Consider the following 26,588-nt stretch of genomic DNA (forward strand, 5'->3'; position numbering starts at 1 on the left):
TGAGTTTGGAAGTGTTCCCTCCTCTTTATTTTTTGGAAGAGTTGAGGACAATTGGTGTTAATTCTTCTTTAATGTTTGGTAGAATTCTCCAGTGAAGCCATTTAGTCCTGGGCTTTTCCTTATTCAGAGGTTTTTGATTATTGATTCAATTTCCTTATTAGCGATAGTCTGTTCAGGTTTTTATTTCTTCAGTCTTGATAGGTTGTATGTTTCTAGGAACATCTATTTCTTCTAGGTTATACAATTTGTTGGCATGTAATTGTTCATAGTAGTCCCATAATTCTTTTTATATTCCTAGCATTAGCTGTAATGCCTACTCTTTCATTTCTGCTTTTAGTTACTTTAAGTCCTCTCTTTTTTCCTTAATTATTCTAGCTAAGAATTTCTCAGTTTTTTTGGTCTTTTAAAATAAAAACCTGACTCAGTTTTGTTGAGTTTTTCTATTTCTTTTTTAGTCTCTATTTCATTTATTTCTGCTCTAATCTTTGCCACTTCCATTCCTCTGCTAACTTCAGGTTTAGTTTGCTCTTCTTTTTCTAGTTCCTTGAAGCATAGATTAGGTTATTGACTTGAGATCATTCTTTTTTTTTAAGTAGGCATTTATCACTATGAACTTCCCTCTTCATATTGCTTTCTCTGCATCCCATATGTTTTGGTATGTCATTTTAGATTTCATTTGTATCAAGATATTTTCTAATTACCCTTGTAGTTTCTCCTTTGACCCATTAGTTTTTTAAGACTGTGTTGCTTAATTTCCACATATCTGTGTCTTTTCCAGTTTCCTTCGACTACTGATTTCATTCCACCGTGGTCAGAAAAGATACTTGGTATGAGTTCAATATTATTAAATTTGTTAAGACTTGTTACGTGGTAATACATGGTAACATGTGGTCTATCCTAAAGAATGTTCCATGTGAGCTTGAGAAGAATGTGTACTCACTCTACTATTGTTGGGCAGGATGTTCTATATATGTCTGTTTGGTGCAATGGATCAATATTGTTCAAGAACTGTTTACTTACTGATCTGCAGTCTGGTTGTTCTGTCCATTATTGAAAGCACTATATTGAAGTGTCCTACTATTATTGTGTTTCTGCATAATTCTTCCTTCAGTTCTGTCAATGGTTGCTTCATATATTTGGGAGTTCTGATGTTAGGTGTAGATATTTTTAATTGTTATATCTTCCTAGTGAACTGACACTTTTATCATTATATAATTTCCCTCTTTGCCTCTTGTAACAGTTTTTGACTTTTTCTGATTATAAGTATGGCTACCTCTGCTCTCTTCTGGTTATCATTTGCATGTACTATCTTAATCCATCCTTTCACATTCAGCCTATGTATGTCCTTAGTGTGTCTCTCCTAGACAAAACACAGTTGCACTTTGTTTCTTGAATCCATGCAGCCAATTTACTTCTTTCTAGTTGGAGGCTTAATCTGCTCACATGTAATGTAATTACTGAATGGGAAAGACTTAGTATTGCTATTTTCTTCATTGTAATTTGTTAATTGTTTTCCTTTGTATTTCACTGACTTTTTTCGTATTTATATTCTTTGATCCCTTCCTCCTTTTATTCTGTGTAACTTCTATGGGTATTTTATTTGTGGTTACCATGGAAATTATGTAAAATAACTTAAAGTTACAACACTCTAAACTGATAACAACTTCAATCACAAACAGAAACTACTCATTTATATCTCCACACCCCCCCCACTTTATATTATTGATGTTAAAAATTACATCTTTTGGGGACCTCCCTGGTGGCGCAGTGGTTAAGAATCTGCCTGCCAATGCAGGGGACACGGGTTCGATCCCTGGTCCAGGGAGATCCCACATGCAGCAGAACAACTAAGCCCGTGCACCACAACTACTGAGCCTGTGCTCTAGAGCCCGCGAGCCACAACTACTGAAGCCCGTGTGCCTAGAGCCCGTGCTCCACTACAAGAGAAGCCTCCGCAATGAGAAGCCCACGCACAGCAATGAAGAGTAGTCCCTGCTCGCCACAACTAGAGAAAGCCCACAAGCAGCAAAAAAGACCCAATGCAGCCAAAAATAGATAAATAAATTTTTAATTACATTTTTTTATATTGTGCATCTATTAACAAAGATTCAGAAAATTTTCTTGCTTTTGTCTTTTAAATGGATGAGAAAATAAAGTATAACCAAGTGGAATTATCCCAGACATGCAAGGTTGGTTTAAATTTGAATAATCAATGTAATATACTACATTAATAAAAATAAAGGACAAAAATCACATGATCATCTCAGTAGAAGCACAAAGAGCATTTGACAAAATCCAACAACTCTTCATGATAAAACACTCAACAAGCCAGGAATAAAAAGTAAACTCCCTTCAATAAACAAAGACCATCTATACAAAATTGACAGCTAATGTCATAGGCTGATGGTAAAAGAATGAATGCTTTCTCCCCTAAGGTCAGGAAAAAAAAAAGATGTCTGCTTTCACCACTTTTTTTTTTAATTTTATTGTGGTAAGAACACTTAACAGGAGATCTACCTTATTAACGGATATTAAGTGATATTAACAAATAATTATTAACAGGTAATAAGATAATTATTAACAAATAATAAGGTATTATTATCTATAAACACAATGTTGTACAGCAGACCTCCAGAACTTATTCATCTTGCATAACTAAAAATTTAGTACCATTGACTAGTAATTCCTTTTTTCCCTTCCCCCAGCCCTTGGCAACCACCATTCTACTCTTTGTTTCTATGACTTTGCTTTTATCTCATATAATTGGAATCATGTAGTGTTTGTCCTTCTGTGGCTGGTTTATCTCACATAGCATAATGTCCTCAAGATGCTGTACTAGAGGATCTAGCCAGGGCCACTACGCAAGGAAAAGAAATAAAGAGTGCCCAGAAAGAACTAAAACGAGGGCAGTTTACAAATACATCATCTTGTATATAAAATTAAACATAGAAAATGCCAAGAAATCCACACATAAAAAAACAAACTATCAGAGCTAATAAACTAGAACAGCAAGGTTGTACTGTAGAAGATAAATATATAAAAATAAATTTAGTTACCATACATAAGCAACAAATAACCCGAAAATGAAATTAAGAAACAATTCCATTTGATATTGCACATAAAAGAAGAAAATACTTCGGAATGAATTTAACAAAATACACATAAGACTTGTTCACTGAAAACTACAAAAAGAAACTGAAGAAGACCTAAATAAATAGAATAATATCCCATATTCATGGATTGGAAGATTTAATACTCATAAGATGACAAATCTTTCCAAATTGATCTATAGATTTGAGGCAATATCTATCAAAATCCTAGTTACTTTTTTTTGTAAAAATTAACAAGTGTATCTTAAATTCATACAGAAATGTAAGATACCAACAACAGCCAAAACAATCTTGAACAAGAACAAAGTTGGAGAACTCATACTTCCTAATTCAAAAAATGCATTACAAAACCACAGTATTCAAGACTGTGCTACTAGCTAAGAACAGACATATAGTTCAATGAAACACAATCGAGAGTCCACAAACACTTACATTTATGATCAACTGATTTTTGGTGAAGCTGTCAAGAAATACAATAAGGAGAGAATATTCTTTTTGGCAAATGATGCTGAGAGAACTAAAAATCCAAATGCAAAGGAATAATGTTGCACCAAATACAAAAATTAACTCAAAATGAATCAAACACTTAAATGTAAGAGCTAAAAATATAAAACTTTTATAAGAAAACACAGGAGTAAATCTTCATGAACTTGAATTAGGAAATAATTTTTTAGATATGACACCAAAGCACAAATAATAAGAGAAAATGTAGACAAACTGGACTGCATCAAACTGAAATGTGTGCTTCAAAGGAAAACACCAGGCAAGTGGGAAGACAAGCCACAGAATGGGAGAAAATATTTGCAAATCATATACCTGATAATGGATTTGCTTCTAGAATATATTTTTAAAACTATTAAAACTGAGGCTGAGGAGAGGAGGAGTGGAGAGTTGTTGTTCAATAAGTATAGAGTTTCAGTTTTGCAGAATGAAGACAGTTCTACAGCTAGGTTGCACAATGTAAAAATACTTAACACTACTTCACTGTACACTTAAAAAGAGTTAAAGTGGTAAGTTTTATGTGTATGTTACCACAATTAAGTTTTTTTTTGAAAACCTCTTAAAATTTACCAAATAAAAAGGGACCTCAGTTTTTAAACAGGCAAAGGATCTGAATAAACATTTCTCAAAAAAAGACATATAAATAGCCTTATCATAAGCACACAAAAACACATTCAACATCATTAGTCATGAGGGAGATGCAAATCAAAACCAAACCACAATGAGATACCATTTCATACCCACTAAAATGGCTATAATCAAAAAGATAATAACAGGTGTTCAAGAGAATATGAAGGCATCAAAATCCTCATATACAGCTGCGGTAATATAAAATGATGTGGCCACTTTGGAAAGCAATCTAGAAATTTCTTAAAAAGTTAAATGTAGAGTTACCATATTACCAGCAATTCCACTCTAGGTACATATCCAAGAGAAATAAAAACATGTGTGCACATAAAACCTTGTACAGAAGGGTTCATAGCAGCATTGTGCATAACAGCCAAAAGGTGGAAACAGCCCAATGACCATCAACTGACGAATAGATAAAATGTGATATACCCACACAATATTATTTAGTAATAAAAAGGAATGAAGTATTAATGCATGCTACAACATGGGTGGACCCTGAAAACATTATGCTAACTGAAAAAACGTCAACCACAAAAGATCTCATACTGTATATTTTCCTTTACATGAATTGTCCAGAAGAGACAAATCCATACAAATAGAATTAGATTACAGTACTGGGAAGCAGGAAAAATCAGGAAGAACTGCTGATAACTACAGTACTTCTTTTGCAGATGAACATACTTTAACATTACAGAGTGGTAATGTTTGCACAACCTTGGGATACAATAAAAATCACTGAATTATACATAATAAACGGGTGAATGGTAAGATATGTGAATTATATCCCAATAAAACTTCTATTTTGAAAAACTCATTCAGAATAAAGGCTGTTCTGGGACCAATTAACAAAGCTTAAAAGTAAAACAAACTTCAGAGACCTTCAAGATGGCAGAGGAGTAAGATGTGGAGATCACCTTCCTCCCCACAAATACATCAGAAATATATCTACACGTGAAACAACTCCTACAGAACACCTAATGAACACTGGCAGAAGACCTCAGATTTCCCAAAAGGCAAGAACTTCCCCACGTACCTGGGTAGGGCAAAAGAAAAAAAACAAAAACAGAGACAAAAGGATAGGGACTGGACCTGCACCACTGGGAGGGAGCTGTGAAGGAGGAAACGTTTCCACACACTAGGAAGCTCCTTTGTGGGCGGAGACTGTGGGTGGCGGAGGCGGGGAGCTTCAGAGCCGTGGAGGAGAGCACAGCAACAAGGGTGCAGAGGGCAAAGCAGAGACATTCCCACAAAGAGGATCTGTGCTGACCAGCACTCACCAGCCCGAAAGACTTGTCTGCTCACCCGCTGGGGTGGGTGGGGGCTGGGAGCTGAGGCTTGGGCTTCGGAGGTCAGATCCCAGGGAGAGGACTGGCGGCGTGAACACAGCCTGAAGGGGCGAGTGAGCCACAACTAGCCAGGAGGGAGCCCGGTAAAAGTCTGGACCTGCCTAAGAGGCAAGAGACCATTGTTTCGGGGTGCGCAAGGAGAGGGGATTCAGAGCACCGCCTAAACAAGCTCCACAGACAGGCGCAAGCTGCATCTATCAGCGCAGACACCAGAGACAGGCATGAGACGCTAAGGCTGCTGCTGCAGCCACAAAGAAGCCTACGTGCAAGCACAGGTCACTCTCCACACCTCCCATCCCAGGAGGCTGTGCAGCCCCCCACTGCCAGGGTCCCGGGATCCAGGGACAACTTGCCGGGGGAGAACATATGGCAGGCCTCAGGCTGTTGCAACATCACACTGGCCTCTGCCACCGCAGGCTTCCCCGCGTTCCCTACCTCTCCCTCCCCCAGGCCTGAGCGAGCCAGAGGCCCCTAATCAGCTGCTCCTTTAACCCCGTCCTGTCTGAGCGAAGAACAGATGCCCGCAGGCGACCTACACGCAGAGGCGGAACCAAATCCAAAGCTGAAACCCAGGAGCTGTGTGAACAAAGAAGAGAAAGGGAAATCTCTCCATGCAACCTCAGGAGCAGCAGATTAAATCTCCACATCAACTTGATGTACCCTACATCTGTGGAATACCTGAATAGACAACGAATCATCCCAAAATTGAGGTGGTGGACTTTGGAAGCAACTATAGATTTCAGGTTTGCTTTCTGCATCTAATTTATTTCTGGTTTTATGTTTATCTAAGTTTAGTATTTAGAGCTTATTATCATTGGTAGATTTGTTTACTGATTTGGTTGCTCTCTTCCTTTTTTTTTAATATATATTTCTTTTTCCTTTTTTTCTTTTTGTGAGTGTGTGTGCGCATGCTTCTTTGTCTAATTTTGTCTGCAGAGCTTTCCTTTTACCATTTGTCCTAGGGTTCTGTCTTTCCATTTTTTGTTTGTTTTGTTGGCTTTTTCTTTTTTTAGTATAGTTTTTAGCACTTGTTATCATTGGTGGATTTGTTTATTGCTTTGGTGGCTCTCTTCTTTCTTTTATTACTTTTTTATTTTTAATAATATTTAATTATTTATCTTAATAACTTTAATTTATTGGTTTGTTTACTTCTTTATTCTTTCTTACTTTCCTTTTTTTTCTACCCTTTTCTTCTAAGCTGTGTGGCTGACAGGGTCTTGGTGCTCTGCCTGGGTGTCAGCCCTGAGCCCCTTAGGTGGGAGAGCTGAGTTCAGGACATTAGAACACCAGAGACCTCCCAGCTACACGTAATATCAAATGGCAAAAGCTCTCCCAGAGATCTCCATCTAAACACTAAGACCCAACTCCACTCAACGACCAGCAAGCTACAAGGCTGGACACCCTATGCCAAACAACTAGCAAGACAGGAACACAACCACAACCATTAGCAGAGAGGCTTCCTAAAATCGTAATAAGGTCACAGACACCCCAAAACACACCACTGGACACGGTCCTGCCCACCAGAAAGACAATATCCAGCTTCACCCACCAAAACACAGGCACGAGTCCCATCCACCAGGAAGCCTACACAACCCACTGAACCAACCTTACCCACTGGCAGCAGACACCAAAAACAACAGGAACTAAGAACATGCAGCCTGCGAAAAGGAGACCCCAAACACACTAAGTTAATCAAAACAGAAGACAGAGAAATACACAGCAGATGAAGGAGCAAAGTAAAAGCCCACCAGACCAAACAAATGAAGAGAAAATAGGCAGTCTACCTGAAAAGAATTCAGAGTAATGACAGTAAACAAAATGGAAAATCTTCAAAATAGAATGGAGAAAATACAAGAAATGTTTAACAAGTAGATACAAGAACTAAAGAGTAAACAAACAGTGAAGAACAACATAATAAATGAAATTTAAAATTCTCTAAAAGAAATCAATAGCAGAATAACTGAGGCAGAAGAACAGATAAGTGACCTGGAAAATAAAATAGTGGAAATAACTACCACATAGCAGAATAAGAAATAATAATGAAAAGAATAGAGGACAGTCTCAGAGACCTTTGGGACAATACTGAACACACCAATAGTCGAATTACAGTGGTCCCAGAAGAAGAAGAGAAAAAGAATGGTACTGAGAAAATATTTGAAGAGATTATAGTTGAAAACTTCCCTAATATGGGAAAGGAAATAGTCAATCAAGTCCAGGAAGCACAGAGAGTCCCATACAGGATAAATCCAAGGAAAAACACACCAAGACACCTATTAATCAAGCTATCAAAAATTAAATACAAAGAATAAATATTAAAAACAGCAAAGGAAAGCTACAAGTAACATACAAGGGAATCCCCATGTTACTATTTGATTTCTTAGCAGAAACTCTGCAAGCAGGAAGGATGTGGAAGGACATATTTAAAGTGATGAACGGGAAAAACCCACAACCAAAATTACTCTACCTAGCAAGCATCTAATTCAGATTTGACAGAGAAATTAAAACCCTTACAAACAAGCAAAATCTAAGAGACTTTAGCACCACCAAACCAGCTTTACAACAAATGCTAAAGGAACTTCCCTAGGGAGGAAAACAAGAGAAGGAAAAGACCTACAATAACAAACCCAAAACAATTAAGAAAATGGGAATAGGAACATACATATCAATAATTACCTTAAATGCAAATGGATTAAATGCTCCAACCAAAAGACACAGACTGGCTGAATAGATACAAAAAACAAGACCCGTATACATACTGTCTACAAGAGACCCAATTCAGACCTACAGACACATACAAACTGAAAGTAAGGGGATGGAAAAAGATATTCCATGCAATGGAAATCAAAAGAAAGCTGGAGTAGCAATTCTCATATCAGGCAAAATAGATGTTTAAATAAAGACGATTAGAAGAGACAAAGAAGGACACTACATAATGATCAAGGGATCAATGCAAGAATATATAACACTTGTAAATATTAATGCACCCAACACAGGAGCACCTCAATACATAAGGCAAATGCTAACAGCCATAAAAGGGGAAATCAACAGTAACACAATAATAGTAACAGACTTTAACACCCCATTTTCACCAAAGGACAGATCATCCAAAATGAAAATAAATAAGGAAACACAAGCTTTAAATGCTACATTAAACAACATGGACTTAATTGATATTTATAGGACATTCCATCCAAAAACAACAGAATACACTTTCTTCTAAAGTGCTCATGGAACATTCTCCAGGATACACCATGTCTTGGGTCACAAATCAAGAGTTCGTAAATTTAAGAAAATTTAAATCATATCAAGTATCTTTTCTGACCACAACGCTATGAGACTAGATATCACTTACAGGAAAAAATCTGTAAAAAATACAAACACATGGAGGCTAAATAATACACTACTTAATAACCAAGAGATCACTGAAGAAATCAAAGAGGAAATCAAAAAATACCTAGAATGACAATGAAAAATACCTAGAATGACAAAAAATACCTAGAATGACAATGAAAACATGACAACCCAAAACCTAAGGGATGCAGCAAAAGCAGTTCTAAGATTGAAGTTTATAGCAATAAAATCCTACGTCAAGAAACAAAAAACATCTCAAATAAACAACCTAAGCTTACACCTAAAGCAATTAGAGAAAAAAGAACAAAAAAACCCCAAAAGTTAGCAGAAGGAAAGAAATCATAAGGGGCAGATCAGAAATAAATGAAAAAGAAATGAAGGAAACAACAGCAAAGATCAATAAAATTAAAAGCTGGTTCTTTGAGAATATAAACAAAATTGATAAACCATTAGCCAGACTCATCAAAAAAAAAAAAAAACGAAGACTCAAATCAATAGAATGAGAAATGAAAAAGGAGAAGTAAAAACTGACACTGCAGAAATACAAAGGATCATGAGAGATTACTACAAGCAACTATATGCCAATAAAATGGACAACCTGGAAGAAATGGACAAATTCTTAGAAAAGCACAACCTTCCCAGACTCTACCAGGAAGGAAGAGAAAATACACACAGACCAAACACAAGCACTGAAATTGAGACTGTGATTAAAAATCTTTCAACAAACAAAAGCCCAGGACCAGATGGCTTCACAGGCAAATTCTATCAAACATTAAAAGAGCTAACACCTATCCTTCTCAAACTCTTCCAAAATATAGCATTGGGAGGAACACTTCCAAACTCATTCTACGAGGCCACTATAATCCTGATACCAGAACCACACAAAGATGTCACAATAAAAGAAAACTACAGACCAATATCACTGATGAACATAGATGCGAAAATCCTCAACAACATACTAGCAAACAGAATCCAACAGCATATTAAAAAGATCATTCACCATGATCAAGTGGGGTGTATCCCAGGAATGCTAGGATTCTTCAATATACGCAAATAAATCGATGTGATAAACCATATTAACAAATTGAAGAAGAAAAACCATATGATCATCTTAATAGATGCAGAAAAAGTTTTTGACAAAATTCAACACCCATTTATGATAAAAACCCTCCAGAAAGTAGGCATAGAGGGAACTTACCTCAATATAATAAAGGCCATATATGACAAACCCACAGCCAACATCATTCTCAATGGTGAAAAACTGAAACCATTTCCTCTAACATCAGGAACAAGACAAGGTTGTCCACTCTCACCACTAACATTCAACACAGTTTTGGAAGTCCTAGCCACAGCAATCAGAGAAGAAAATGAAATAAAAGGAATACAAATCATAAAAGAAGTAAAGCTGTCACTATTTGCAGATGACATGGTACTATACATAGAGAATCCTAAAGATGCTACCAGGAAACTACTAGAGCTAATCAATGAATTTGGTAGAGTAGCAGGATACAAAATTAATGCACAGATATCTCTTGCATTCCTATACACTAATGATGAAAAATCTGAAACAGAAATTAAGTAAACACTCCCATTTACCACTGCAACAGAAAGAATAAACTACCTAGGAATAAACCTACCTAAGGAGGCAAAAGACATGTATGCAGAAAACTATAAGACACTATGAGAGAAATTAAAGATGATACAAACAGATGGAGACATATACCATGTTCTTGAATTGGAAGAATCAACATTGTGAAAATGACTAAAATACCCAAAGCAAACTAGAGATTCAATGCACTCCCTCCCTATAAAACTACCAGTGGCATTTTTCACAAAACTAGAACAAAAAATTTCACAATTTGTATGGAAGCAGAAAAGGCACCAAATAGCCAAAGCATTCTTGAGAAAGAAAAACAGAGTTGGAGGAAACAGTCCCCCTGACTACAGAATATACTACAAAGCTACAGTAATCAAGACAGTATGGTACTGGCACAAAAACAGAAATATAGATCAATGGAACAGGATAATAATCCCAGAGATAAACCCACGCACATATGGTCACCTTACTTTTGATAAAGAAGGCAAGAATATACGACGGAGAAAAGACACCCTCTTCAATAAGTGGTGCTGGGAAAACTGGACAGCTATAGGTAAAAGAATGAAAGTAGAACACTCCCTAACACAATACACAAAAATAAACTCAAATGGATTAAAACTAAATGTAAGGCCAGAGACTATATATCTCTTACAGGAAAATACAGGCAGAACACTCTATGACATAAATCACAGCAAGATCCTTTCTGACCTACCTCCTAGAGAAATGGAACTAAAAACAAAAATAAACAAATGGGACCTAATGAAACTTAAAATCTTTTGCACAGCAAAGGAAACCATAAACAAGATGAAAAGACAACCCTCAGGATGGGAGAAGATATTTGCAAATGAAGCAAATGACAAAGGATTAATCTCCAAAATATACAAGCAGCTCATGCAGCTCAATATCAAGAAAACAAACAACCCAATCCAAAAATGGGCAGAAGACCTAAACAGATGTTTCTCCAAAGAAGATATACAGATTGCCAACAAACACATGAAAGGATGCTCAACATCACTAATCATTAGAGAAATGCAAATCAAAACTACAATGAGATATCACCTCACACCGGTCAGAAAGACCATCTTCCAAAAATCTACAAACAATAAATGTTGGAGAGGTTGCGGAGAAAAGGGGACCCTCTTGCACTGCTGGTGGGAATGTAAATTGATACAGCCACTATGGAGGACAGTATGGAGGTTCCTGAAAAAACTAAAGATAGAACTACCATACGACCCAGCAATCCCACTACTGGGCATATACCCTGAGAAAACCATAATTCAAAAAGAGTCATGTACCACAATGTTCACTGCAGCTGTATTGACAATAGCCAGGACATGGAAGCAACCTAAGTATCCATCGACAGAGGAATGGATAAAGAAGATGTGGCAAATATATACAATGAAATATTACTCAGCCATGAAAAGGAACGAAATTGGGTCATTTGTAGCAAGGTGGATGGACCTAGAGTCTGTCATACAGAGTGACGTAAGTCAGAAATAGAAAAACAAATACCATATACTAACACATATATACGGAATCTAAAAAAAAAAAAAAAAACATGATTCTGGAGAACCTAGGGCCAGGACAGGAATAAAGACGCAGACATAGAGAATGGACTTGAGGATATGGGGGGGAAAGGTAAACTGGGACAAAGTGAGAGAGTGGCATGGACTTATAAATACTACCAAATGTAAAATAGATAGCTAGTGGGAAGCAGCTGCAGAGCACAGGGAGATCAGCTTGGTGCTCTGTGACCACCTAGAGGGGCAGGATAGGGAGGGTGGGAGGGAGACGCATGAGGGAGGAGATACGGGTATATATGTATATGTACAGCTGATTCACTTTGTTATAAAGCAGAAACTAACACAGCACTGTAAAGCAATTATACTCCAATAAAGATGTTAAAAATGAAAACATATTTACAATATGTTAAAAACCATTGTATGTTGAAATAGATTTATGAAAAGCTATAAAAAAAAGGAAGAAATGAAATTGAGTTATTTGTAGTGAGGTGAATGGACCTAGAGTCTGTCATACAGAGTGAGGTAAGTCAGAAAGAGATAAACAAATACCGTATGGTAACACATATATATGGAATCTAAAAAAAAAAAACAATGGTTCTGAAGAACCTAAGAGCAGGACAGGAACAAAGCCGCAGATGTAGAGAATGGACTTCAGGACACAGGGAGGGGGAAGGGTAAGCTGGGACGAAGTGAGAGAATGGCATGGACATATATACACTACCAAATGTAAAATAGATACCTAGTGGGAAGCAGCCACATAGCACAGGGAGATCAGCTCAGTGCTTTGTGACCACCTAGATGGGTGGGATAGGGAGGGTGGGAGGGAGACACAAGAGGGAGGAGATATGGGGATATATGTATATGTATAGCTGATTCACTTTGTTATAAAGCAGAAACTAACACAGCATTGTAAAGCAATTATACTCCAATAAAGATGTTAAAAAAATAAAATTAAAAATAAATGGCGAAATAAAACGAACTTCAAATAAATAAACTTAACTGAAAGTAATCTACTGACTAGCAGAACGAAGCCCAACGATCTTTAAAAAAAAAAGCAACAAAATCCAGACATTTACGTGGTAAAAATCATAATGTCCAGTATTTAATCCAAAATTACTAAACAAACCACAAAGTCTGAAACAACCAGCAGACTATCAGTAAATAAAAATAAACCCAGAAATACAGATGATGAAATTAGAAGAAAAAGACATTAGAGTAGTCACAACTATGGTCAGGTATTTTTTTTAAGACAACGTTGAAAGGACAAAAATAGATAATGATAATTATCAAAATTTATCAGGACACAAAATATTTGAAATGAATAATTCGCTTGATACAATTAATGGCAATAAGTCATTTGATAAAGAAGGATTAGTGAACATAAAGATAATACCATGAAAACAATCCAAAGCAAAACATTTCTTATAAATCAGGCAAAAAATAGCATCTCAATGTTCTGTTTGCTTGTACCTAACGTCTAAAATAAATGTAATATGAATTCTAGAAGAAGATAAAAAACAGAAAATATATTAAAGAAATAATAGCAAAAAGTTTCATATTTCACCAAAACCATAAACCCACAGAACTGAGCAGTTCAAATAATCTAAAGTAGGCTAAACATGCACACACATACACACACACACACACACACACACAAACCCATACCAACATATACTATATACTATATTCTATATACTATATTCATTCAAAAATCACTGACAAGAGTAAATCTTAAAACCAGTAAGAGAAAAGAAAGACATATTACATATACAGGAAGACCACACACTTCTTGTTAGAAACTATGCAAGTCAGTTAAACAAAAGAATATCTTGAAAAAGCTCAAAAAAGAAAACTGTCACCTTCAAATTTTATAATCAGTAAAACTATTTTTCAAAGCTGAAAGAAGAACAAAGGCTTTTTCAGACAAATGAAAGCTCAGAAAAGCCACTGACAGTAAATCTCCATTATAAGAAATAATAAAACAATTCAAATGGAAGGAAAATGATATGAGACAGAAACATGAATCTACACAAGATGTATCCTAGAAATGGTGAATACATAGATAAATACAAAGTATATGATATTCCTCACTTTAAATTTTTTTAAAATATAAATGAATGAATCAAAAATAATAAAAATGTATCAAAAGGACCATAATATATGAAGAAGTAAAATCTACAAAAATAACAAAACCGAGGACACGAAGGGGAATTGCAGGATTATGTTGGAAGGGTCTTACACTGCACAATGTCATTTACTGGTAGACTATGATAAGTTAAAGTTTTAAAAAAAACTAATAAACCAATAGTAGAAATAAGTGAAACACTAAATAATAGGCAATCTAAATCAAAGCAGAGAAAGAGAAACGAATCAAAGAACAGACAAAAGAAACAGAAAACAAATAGCAAGACAGTAGATTTAAGTCCCACAATATCTATACTTATTCATACACTGGATGTAAATTATGTAAACATTCCAATGAAAGGCAGAGATTGACTGACTCAATAAAAAAAGCAAGACTCATTTTACAAAATTCAGTATCCTTCTAATAAAAACTCTCAGAAAACTAGAAATGGAAAAGAAATTTCTCAACTTGAAAAAGCGTCTATAAAATATGTATGAATGTTTTCCCTCCAAAATCAGGAACAAGGCAAAAATGTCTACTCTTGTCATTTATATTTTAACTATTTATCCTGGAGGTCCTATTTAGTACAATAAGGGAAAAAAGAGAAAAGGCATACAGATTGGATATGAAGAAGTAAAGCTTACAGTCTACATGAACATGTATGTAGAAAATACTAAAACAGCAACAACAGAAAACTAGTAAAACTAATAAGCAAGTTCAGCAAGGTCTTGTTAAAAAGTCAATAAAACTCAACTACATTTCTATACACTAGAAACAAATGATTGGAAATTAACTTTTTTAAAAGTGCGACTTAAGATATTACCTAAAAAACATGAAATATTTAAAAATACATTTAACAAAATGTATGCATGACCTGTACAATGAAAACCAAAAAACACTGCTGGGAGATATTAATAAAGACCTAAGTAAATAAAGATATCATGGTCACAGATTGGATAATCCAGTATTAGTGAGATGTCAATTATCCTCTAACTGATCTATACGTTAATACAGTACCAAATAAAACCCCCAGTAGACTTTTTTGTAGAAAGCGATAAGCTGGTTCTAAAATACATCTAGAGGCTTCCCTGGAGGTGCAGTGGTTGAGAGTCCACATGCTGATGCAAGGGACACGGGTTCGTGCCCCGGTCCGGGAAGATCCCACATGCCATGGAGCGGCTGGGCCCGTGAGCCATGGCCACTGAGCCTGCGCGTCCAGAGCCTGTGCTCCGCGGTGGGAGAGGCCACAACAGTGAGAGGCCCACGTACCGCAAAAAAAAAAAAAAAAAAAAACCAGAACGAGAAACTTCTAGGGACCTACTCAAATGTCTAATATTAAAAAGACCAGCAATACCAGGTGTTAACAGGATGTGAAGTAAGTAGAAAGCTCATATATTGCTTGTAGAAATGAAAAATTGTGCAACTACCTTGGAAAAGAGCTTGGCAGTTTCAGCTGCCATACCAGTTAACAATTCCACTCTTACATATTTATGAAATACACAATGAATTGTACAGCAATATTCATAGCAGCTTGTTCATAATAGCCAAAATCTGGAAACCCAAATATTCATCAAGAGATGAATGGGTTAAAAAGTTGTGATATACTCATACAAAGGAACACTACTTAGCAATAAATAAGAGGGAACTACTAATACAAAACAAAACAGATGAATCTTAAAACATGCTAAGAAGAAACAAAACTCCAAGGAGAACACATTGCATGATTCTATTTACATAAAACCTTATTAAAAACAAATCTATTTGATAGTGACAGAAACAGATCAGTAGTTGCCCGTCAACAGAAACGGGGTGGGGTTAGAGAAGCACAAGGAACTGACTAGGAAAGAGAAGAGAGGTACCTTTTGCTGTGATAGAAATGTTCTATGTCTTGATTGCTGCATTATACTTTTGTCAAAACTAATTAAAATATGTATACTTTATTGACTCCAACAGTATATAAATTAATGCAAGTTGATTTTGTTTTCAAAGGAACATAACAGACAAATCACTCCCTGAAACCAAACTAGATTAACAATGGCTTAACCTAAAGGTTCCCAAACTTCCTTGATTCATGACACTCTTAGCTTCACAGTAATTTTTTATGGTGTTCCAGACCAAAATAAATATTGAACATTTCTGTTTATTAGTTTGACCCAACTACTTTATATTTTAACAATTTATTAGCCATTTGAAAAACTTAATGCACAAATTGAAAAAAAATGTTTCCTTCATTATTATATTAGCAAAATTATTTATTAATGGGATGTATACACATCTTGGGTACTGCACAAATTCTCAAATTTTGGAATCAGATTTCATAGCTCATCCTCATTTCCTGTTCCACACTGATTTTCACATGGTACTTGCTCTTTATCACAGCAAGCATTAAAAACTTAGCTGTGCAAGGATATGATATAACCAAAAGAAATGCAGCATAAATTAAAGTTGAAACTTGAGCTAGTACTTTGCACAGTGCCCCACATATGACAAGTATACTATGCTTCCCACAAAACTTTAAAAGACCCTTTGGACGGACTCCTGTGACTTCCCTATGGTGCCTCTGGTTACTTTCACATACAGTTTAGTAACCCAAGGTGTAAGCTGCCCCATGCACCACCCACCTATAAATCAAGCTCAGCTAACACTGGTTAAGCAGGGAACAGCAAGTAAAGTACCTTGTATCCCAGGCCCAACTGATAAATAGCAAAAATCTGAGCTGCATTAAGAGCTTCACTAAAAAGGTAAACTGCAGTCATCTGACCACAGAATACCCTATTAGCATCTGCTGTTTCTGATGAGCCCAGGAAACACTTGTCAAAGGTCTGTGAAAGGAAACAGAAAAGTTTATTAGAGAAAAAACAAAAAATTATCTCCTCCAGAAATAACAACAAACTATACTGGTATAAATATTTTGCCCACTCTAAAATATAATCTGAATAGATTAAAATAATTCATTTAGCATTTCACTTCATTCATTCCCATTTGGTGTAGAGATCAGGAAAGACATCATAGAAAGGAGATAAGACAAGTACAATAAACAAAACCTGATGACAAAGTGGATACAGGAAACAGCCAGAGAAATCATTATGGACTCTGAAGGTTCATACTTGGTCAGGCAAAGAACCAGACAGAAGAGCAGGCTTTGGAGCAATGAGGAAAATCATGAGTTAAGTGTGGGACATATAATGAATGCGTCTTTTCTGTGAACTAATGTGGATGAAGAAGCAATTGCCAACAAGGTTCTGCATGGTGAGGAGTTAAGACTAACTTTTTGTAGACATCAAAATACAAATAATGGGTGAAGTCATGGAGTAGATGCAATCTCTCAAAAGGAATGTGTAAATCAAGAAAATCAGGTGTATGTTTTTCTTCTTCAGACAAAAAATTCCTCTTAACAATATCCAGGTTGCAAAGGCCCCATTTTAAAAACTCATGTATACAACAAGGAGGAAGAAAAGTATCCATATCTCTTTAAAAGTATCATTTTATACCATGAAACTGTTAGGAAGGATGTTGAAAAATATGTATGTGTTGACATTAAGGAATATAAAAATTTTTAACATTTGGGTTCTGAAGACAAACCACCTATATCAAATCACTGCCTCCCACGCTGCTGATTTTTGCAAATTACTTAACCTCTCTGTGCTCAGTTTCACTGGTAAAATGAAGATTACAACAGTACTTACCTTGCAAGGTTGGGGCTTACAGAAAATAAAGGTATTTATTACAATGCCTGGAATACAATAAGTACTCAATAAGGATTAATGTAAGGAAAAGAACAGGTTGAAAAGCAGTATACATATCTGATCCCTTTTTTATATTTAAAAAAATAAGAGCTAACATTTATTGAGCACTTATTCTGTACAAGGCACTCTGCTAATTAATTTGTGAACAGTATCTCATTTAATCAACCTTCTAAGATACATACTATTTTACACCCATTTTTAGGTGGAGCAAACTTTGGCCTAATAGACTAAGTAAGGTCATACAGTCAGTAAGGGATTCAAACCTAAGTCTATCTTTTATAACAACCTGGGTTCTTAAGGTCAGCATTTCAAAATATGTAAATATGTATAGGATAAAATATGAAAGGAGGAGTTATTGGTAAATGAGTGTTGCAAGCTTGCATTCATTTTCCTGATCTGTATTTTTCAAGGTTTCTATTAAAAATGTAATTGGGGTGTCGGGAGGAGAACATTTAAATTAAATCTAACCTATGAATCTCTTTTTGAATCTTGAAAATATTATAACATAATAGTTATCTATATGAATTTTATGGAAAATTTATAAGCATGCATCATCTAACTCATTCATAAAAATCATCAGAAGCCTGTAGTAGAGCTCTCAGGTTTAATTTGATCAATGGACCAATGACACAAATACTTTCAAGATATACCCACTGTTACCTATGAATCTTCTCTACCCTTTCCAGAATAATTTTATAACAATGACTGAGTAATATGTGCCATATTAGCACAGTTCTACTCTCTTAATATATTAACATGCTAGCCAAACTATGATTATAAAAATCCACCATTGTGGTATTCTAAAATTTATATTCAATGTAAAATATATTTTTCTTATTTCACTGTAACTTTCTCAAATTACTTACATCACTGGTGTTGACAAACCATGTTATCTCTCCATAGGAAGCAAGCTCACCATTCACATAACATCGAAGCTCACTGTTCTTCCACCGGTTATAAATGTGCACTATAGTTACCATATACCACTGAATAAGCAAAACAGTTAAAAAAAAAAAAGATAAAGATAATGATCTTTCCAATAACTCAACCACATTGATAATAACAAATAAAAATTAAATTCTAAATTACAATTAAACCTAAAAATAAGACTACCTTTATTAAATTCAATATTCTACCTCTTGAACCATATTAATTCAAAGCAACTCTCAACAAATAACAGCTTCCCATGAAATTATTTTTCAAACTTTTTATTATGACAATGTTTAAATATACCTCCAAAAGTAAAAAGTTTAGTACAAACTCTCTCACCATCTCGTTTCCACAACTGTCAACATTTTGTCATATCTGTTTTATCTATTTACCTATCTACATATATATAGATGTATATTTTTTTGATAAACCATTTATTAATCTCTAAATTTTAAGGTACAAAAGAAAATACATATTACTACTAACACTACTACTACTACTAAAATAATTGCCACTGATATTTTCCCCCTGTATTTCCTTTAAACTCTACAAATAACTAAATATTCACTCTTTTCATTACCCAAATCAGAGAGGTTAACAATTGTCCAGTGATTTACACTTCATTTTCTAAAAGAGTATAAACACAGAGCTATGATTTACCACATATTATGTCAATAACACTAAAGCAAAGCATTCTGAAGGTTAGAATAGCTTGGTAACATAACTATGACTCAGTAAGATCACATACCTTTTGTGGCTTGAAATCAAATTTCACACAGTGTTGAAAGCCTTTTCCTTTTGACTTTACTGATGTTATAATTAAACATCCCCCAACAAAGTGTGCAGAATAACCAAGACCTTTGCTGGTTCTGAAACTATAAAATATAAGTTTTCATTTCATCTCCAAATATTCTTCTCATTTTCAAAGTAAAGTAACAACACTAAATTACAGAAATACATACCAATACAAATATGGTTTATCTTTATCCACATTGATGTTATTTACAGGATCCATTCTAAGCCAGGTATGAAATGTAAAACCATTCTGGTATGGCCATTTGGCTATAGGAGGTAACGCAATAGCCTAAACGAAAAAGCTTTAAGTTACTGACTCACAATGAAAAATTTTGTTACTGAAATCATGAAAATGAGACCTTACAATGCTATACATATTCCTACTAGATATTATTCTACATCATGATTAAAATATGCAGTAGTCTCTTTATCTGAAAGATTTTAATAACTTCTAAATATTCCAAAATATATAGTAATGATGATAATTTAATTAAACAAGAATTTAATTAAACAAATAATTTAATTAAACAAATAAACAATCAATTCCAAGTGACCTGCTTGATGCACTAATCACAGGTGCTTCATTTCTTACAATAAACATGTCCAAAGAAATTCCTATTAAAAGAGTTAGGCAGTGGGCTTCCCTCGTGGTGCAGTGGTTAAGAATCCACCTGCCAATGCAGGGGACACGGGTTTGAGCCCTGGTCTGGGAATATCCCACGTGTGCCACAACTACTGAGACTGTGCTCTAGAGCCCATGAGGCACAACTATTGAGCCGATATGCCTAGAGCTCGTGCTCCACAAGAGAAGCCACTGCAATGAGAGGCCCGTGCACCACAAAAAAGAGTACCCCCACTCCACACAACTAGAGAAAGCCTGCCCACAGCAATGAAGATTCAATGCAGCCAAAATTAAATTTTAAAATTTAAAAAATTTTAAAAAAGAGGTAAGCAGTGATATCAAGTTGGAAATTTGTTGCTGAAATGTTACGTAAGGTAACAGAAGAGAGAAAGAGGGACAAGAAAGGAAAGAAAAAAGTTAAGGAAAAAGCCTGGAATATAATTTTTTTAACAGCAAATATATAGCTGAAGAGGATTCGTTCATAACATTTTTTTCATAATATTTTAAAATTTTATTCATGTCACTATATAAATGATTTTACCACTTGGCTTAAATTTTTATTTAAAACATCATATTACATACTGCAAGGGCCCCCAAATCTCCAAAACAAACTTGAAAAAGAAGAACAAAGTTGGAAGACCCATACTACCAAATTTAAAAAATACAACACAAAGATACAGTAACGAAGATTTTACCATATTGACATAAAGATAAAGATCAATGAAATAGAACAGAGAGCCCAGAAATAAACCCTTATATTTGTGATCTTGATTTTCAACAAGAGTGTCAAGGCAGTTCAATGAGGAAAGAACAGTGTTTTCAACAAATTTGCTGACAAAACTAATATTTACAAGCAAAGGTATGAAGCTGACCACTTCCTTACGTGTCACACAAAAAATTAACCCCAATAGATGGTAGATAGACCTAAATGTGAGAGCTAAAAATATAAAACTCTTATAAGAAAAAATAGGGTTAAATCTACATGACACTGAGTTAGATAAATCCTTCTTAATTAGGCAATGAAAGAAAAAATATATGAATTGGACTTCATTAAAATTAAAAACTTTTGTGCTTTTAAAGGATACCCTCAAGAAAGTGAAAAGACAAGCCAAAAGAATGGGAGAAAATATTTGCAAGTTATTTATCTGATAAGAAACTTATATCCAGAAGAATATATAAAGAATTCTTGAGAGGGCAGACAGCAGAAGCAAGAAGAACTACAATCCTGCAGCCTGTGGAACAAAAACCACATTCACAGAAAGATAGACAAGATGAAAAGGCAGAGGACAATGTAACAGATGAAGGAACGAGATAAAACCAGAAAAACAACTAAATGAAGTGGAGATAGGGAACTTTCCAGAAAAAGAATTCAGAATAATGATAGAGAAGATGATCCAGGACCTTGGATAAAGAATGGAGGCAAAGATCGAGAAGATGCAAGAAATGTTTAACAAAGACCTAGAAGAATTAAAGAACAAACAAACAGAGATGAACAATACAATAACTGAAATGACAACTACACTAAAAGGAATCAATAGCAGAATAACTGAGGCAGAACAGATAAGTGACCTGGAAGACAGAATGGTGGAATTCACTGCTGCGGAACAGATTAAAGAAAAAAGAATGAAAAGAAATAAAGACAGGCTGAGAGACCTCTGGGACAACATTAAACACAACAACATTCGCATTATAGGGGTCTCAGAAGGAGAAGAGAGAGAGAAAGAACAAGAGAAAATATTTGAACAGATTATTAGTCGAAAATTTCCCTAACATGGGAAACAAAAGAGTCACCCAAGTCCAGGAAGTGCAGCGAGTCCCACATAAGATAAACCCAAGGAGAAACACGCCGAGACACATAGTAATCAAACTGGCAAAAATTAAAGACAAAAAATTTATTGAAAGCAGCAAGGGAAAAATGACAAATAACATACAAGGGAACTCCCATAAGATTAACAGCTGATTTCTCAGCAGAAACTCTACAAGCCAGAAGGGAGTGGCATGATATACTTAAAGTGGTGAAAGGGAAGAACCTACAACCAAGATTACTCTACCCGGCAAGAATCTCAATCAGATTCAATGAAAAATCAAAAGCTTTACAGACAAGCAAAAGCTAAGAGAATTCAGCAACACCAAACCAGCTCTACAACAAATGCTAAAGGAACTTCTCTAAGTGGGAAACACAAAAGAACAAAAGGACCTACAAAAACAAACCCAGGGGCTTCCCTAGTGGCGCAGTGGTTCAGAGTCCGCCTGCCAATGCAGGGGACATGGGTTCATGTCCCGGTGTGGGAAGATCCCACATGCTGTGGAGCGCATGGGCCTGTGAGCCATGGCCGCTGAGCCTGCACGTCTGGAGCCTGTGCTCCACAACGGGAGAGGCCACAACAGTGAAAGGCCCGCATACCGCAAAAAAAAAAAAAAAAAAACAATTAAGAAAATGGTCATAGGAACACACATATCGATAATTACTTTAAATATGAATGGATTAACTGCTCCAAGCAAAAGACACAGGCTTGCTGAATGGATACAAAAACAACACCCATATATATATATATATATATATATATATATATATATATATATATATATATGTATATATACTGTCTACAAGAGACCCATTTCAGACCTAGGGACACACACAGACTGAAAGTGAGGGGATGGAAAAAGATATTCCATGCAAATGGAAATCAAAAGAAAGCTGGAGTAGCAATACTCATATCAGATAAAATAGATATTAAGATAAAGAATGTTACAAGAGACAAGGAAGGACACTACATAATGACCAAGGGATCAATCCAAAAAGAAGAAATAACAATTATAAATATATATGCACCCAACACAGGCACACCTCAATATACAAGGCAACTGCTAACAGCTATAAAAGAGGAAATCGACACTAACACAATAATACTGGGGGGCTTTAACACCTCACTTACACCAATGGACAGATCATCCAAAATGAAAATAAATAAGGAAACAGAAGCTATAAATGACACAATAGACCAGATAGATTTAATTAGTATTTATAGGACATTCCATCCAAAAACAGCAGATTACACTTTCTTCTCAAGTGCGCACAGAACATTCTCCAAGATAGATCACATCCTGGGTCACAAATCAAGCCTCAATAAATTTAAGAAAACTGAAATCATATCAAGCATCTTTTCTGACCACAGCGCTATGAGATTAGAAATCGATTACAGGGGAAATTACATAGAAAACACAAACACATGGAGGCTAAACAATACATTACAAAATAAACAAGAGATCACTGAAGAAATCAAATAGGAAATCAAAAAATACCTAGAGACAAATGACAATGAAAACACGACAATCCAAAACCTGTGGGATGCAGCAAAAGCAGTTCTAAGAGGGAAGTTTATAGCTATACAAGCCTACCACAAGAAACAAGAAGAATATCAAATAAACAATCTAACCTTAAACCTAAAGGAACTAGAGAAAGAAGAACAAACAAAACCAAAAGTTAGCAGAAGGAAAGAAATGATAAAGATCAGAGCAGAAATAAATGAAATAGAAACAAAGAAAACAATAGCAAAGATCAATAAAACTAAAATATGGTGCTTTGAGAAGATAAAATTAATAAACCATTAGGCAGACTCATCAAGAAAAAGAGGGAAAAGACTCAAATCAATAAAATTAGAACTGAAACAGTACAAGTTACAACAGACACCACGGAAATACAAAGCATCCTAAGAGACTACTGCAAGCAACTCTATGCCAATAAAATGGACAACCCAGAAGAAATGGACAAATTCTTAGAAAGGTATAACCTTCCAAGACTGAACCAGGAAGAAACAGAAAATATGAACAGACAAATCACAAGTAATGAAATTGAAACTGTGATTAAAAATCTTCCAACAAACAAAAGTCCTGGACCAGATGGCTTCACAGGTGAATTCTATCAAACATTTAGAGAAGAGCTAACACCTATCCTTCTCAAGCTCTTCCAGAATACAGCAAAGGGAGTAACACTCACAAACTCATTCTTCGAGGCCACCATCACCCTGATAACAAAACCAGACAAAGATGTCACATAGAAAGAAAGCTACAGGCCAATATCACTCATGAACATACAAGCAAAAATCCTCAACAAAATACTAGCAAACAGAATCCAACAGCACATTAAAAGGATCATACACCATGATCAAGTGGGGTTTATCCCAAGAATGCAAGGATTCTTAGGTATATTCAAATGAATTGATGTGATACACCATACTAACAAACTGAAGAATAAAAACCATATGATGATCTCAATAGATGCAGAAAAATCTTTTGACAAAATTCAACACCCATTTATGATAAAAACCCTCCAGAAAGTGGGCATAGAGGGAACCTACCTCCACATATTAAAGCCCATATACAACAAACCCACAGCAAACATTATTCTCAATGGTGAAAAAGTGAAAGCATTTCCTCTAAGATCAGGAACAAGACAAGGATGTCCACTCTCACCACTATTACTCAACATAGTTTTGGAAGTCCTAGCCACAGCAATCAGAGAAGAAAAAGAAATAAAAGGAATACAAATTGGAAAAGACGAGGTAAAACTGTCACTGTTTGCAGATGACATGATACTATACAAAAAGAATCCTAAAAATGCCACCAGAAAACTACTAGAGCTAATCAATGAATTTGGTAAAGTTGCAGGACACAAAATTAACGCACAGAAATCTCTTGCATTCCTATACACTAATGATGAAAAATCTGAAAGAGAAATTAAGGAAACACTCCCATTTACCACTGCAACAAAAAGAATAAAATACCTAGGAATAAACCAACCTAGGGAGACAAAAGACCTGTATGCAGAAAACTATAAGACACTGATGAAAGAAATTAAAGATGCTACCAACAGATGGAGAGATATACCATGTTCTTGAATTGGAAGAATCAATATTGTGAAAATGACTATACTACCCAAAACAATCTACAGATTCAATGCAATCCCTATCAAATTACCAATGGAATTTTTTACGGAACTAGAAAAAAAAAATCTTAAAATGTGTTTGGAGACACAAAGGACACCAAACAGCCAAAGCAGTCTTGAGGGTAAAAAACGGAGCAGGAGGAATCAGACTCCCGGACTTCACACTATACTACAAAGCTACAATAATCAAGACAGTATGGTACTGGCACAAAAACAGAAACATAGATCGAAGGAACAAAATAGAAAGCCCAAAGATAAACCCACGCACCTATGGTCAACTAATCTATGACAAAGGAGGCAAGGTTATACAATGGATAAAAGACAGCCTCTTCAATAAGTGGTGCTGGGAAAACTGGACAGCTACATGTAAAAGAATGAAATTAGAACAGTCTCTAACACCATACACAAAAATAATCTCAGGAGAGGACTGGGGTTGGCGGCATGAACACAGCCTGCAGGGGGTTAGTGCACCATGGCTAGCCGGGAGGGAGTCCGGGGAAAAGTCTGGACCTCCCGAAGAGTCAAGAGACTTTTTCTTCCCTCTCTGTTTCCTGGTGCGCAAGGAGAGGGGATTAAGAGTGCTGCTTAAAGGAGCTCCAGAGAAGAGCACGAGCCGCAGCTAAAAGCACGAACCCCAGAGACCAGCATGAGACACTAAGGCTGCTTCTGCCGCCACCAAGAAACCTGTGTGCGAGCACAGGTCACTATCCACACCCCCGTTCCGGGGAGCCTGTGCAGACCACCACTGCCAGTGTCCCGGAATCCAGGGACAACTTCCCCGGGAGAACGCATGGTGCGCCTCAGGCTGGTGCAACGTCACGCCAGCCTCTGCCGCCGCAGGCTCGCCCCACACTTCGTGCCCCTCCCTCCCCCCGGCCTGAGTGAATCAGAGTCCCCGAAGCAGCTGCTCTTTTAACCTCGTCCTGCCTGAGTGAAGAACAGACACCCTCCAGCGACCTAAACGCAGACGCGGGGCCAAATCCAAAGCTGAGCCCCTGGGAGCTGTGAGAACAAAGAAGAGAAAAGGAAATCTCTCCCAGCGGCCTCAAAAGCAGCGGATTAAAGCTCCACAATCAACTTGATGTACCCTGCGTCTGTGGAATACATGAACAGACAACAAATCATCCCAAATTGAGGGGGTGGACTTTGACAGCAAGATTTATGATTTTCTCCCCTTTTCCTCTTTTCGAGAGTGTGTATGTGTATGCTTCTGTGTGAGATTTTGTCTATATAGCTTTGCTTTCACCATTTGTCCTAGGGTTCAATCCGACCATTTTTTTTTTAATTTTTTTTCTTAATAATTATTTTTTATTTAAATAACTTTATTTTATTTTACTTTATCTTCTTTCATTCTTTCTTTCTTTCCT

General features: G+C 35.9%; 1 protein-coding gene across 2 annotated transcripts in view; it reads right to left on the minus strand.

The window, feature by feature from the left end:
* The window catches only part of LRBA (LPS responsive beige-like anchor protein), a 730,232-nt gene that overhangs the window by 608,349 nt on the left and 95,295 nt on the right, over positions 1-26,588 (minus strand). For both annotated transcript variants that reach the window (XM_060147738.1, XM_060147737.1), the window contains exons 5-8: positions 19,822-19,943; positions 19,608-19,734; positions 18,796-18,915; positions 16,859-17,005 (exon numbers count right to left, since the gene is read on the minus strand). In XM_060147738.1, coding sequence (XP_060003721.1) covers positions 16,859-17,005; positions 18,796-18,915; positions 19,608-19,734; positions 19,822-19,943 — 516 coding nt within the window. The remainder of the gene's footprint in view (positions 1-16,858; positions 17,006-18,795; positions 18,916-19,607; positions 19,735-19,821; positions 19,944-26,588) is intronic.

The sequence above is a fragment of the Lagenorhynchus albirostris genome, chromosome 4 (assembly GCF_949774975.1).
Source record: "Lagenorhynchus albirostris chromosome 4, mLagAlb1.1, whole genome shotgun sequence".
NCBI classification, from domain to species: Eukaryota; Metazoa; Chordata; class Mammalia; order Artiodactyla; family Delphinidae; genus Lagenorhynchus; species Lagenorhynchus albirostris.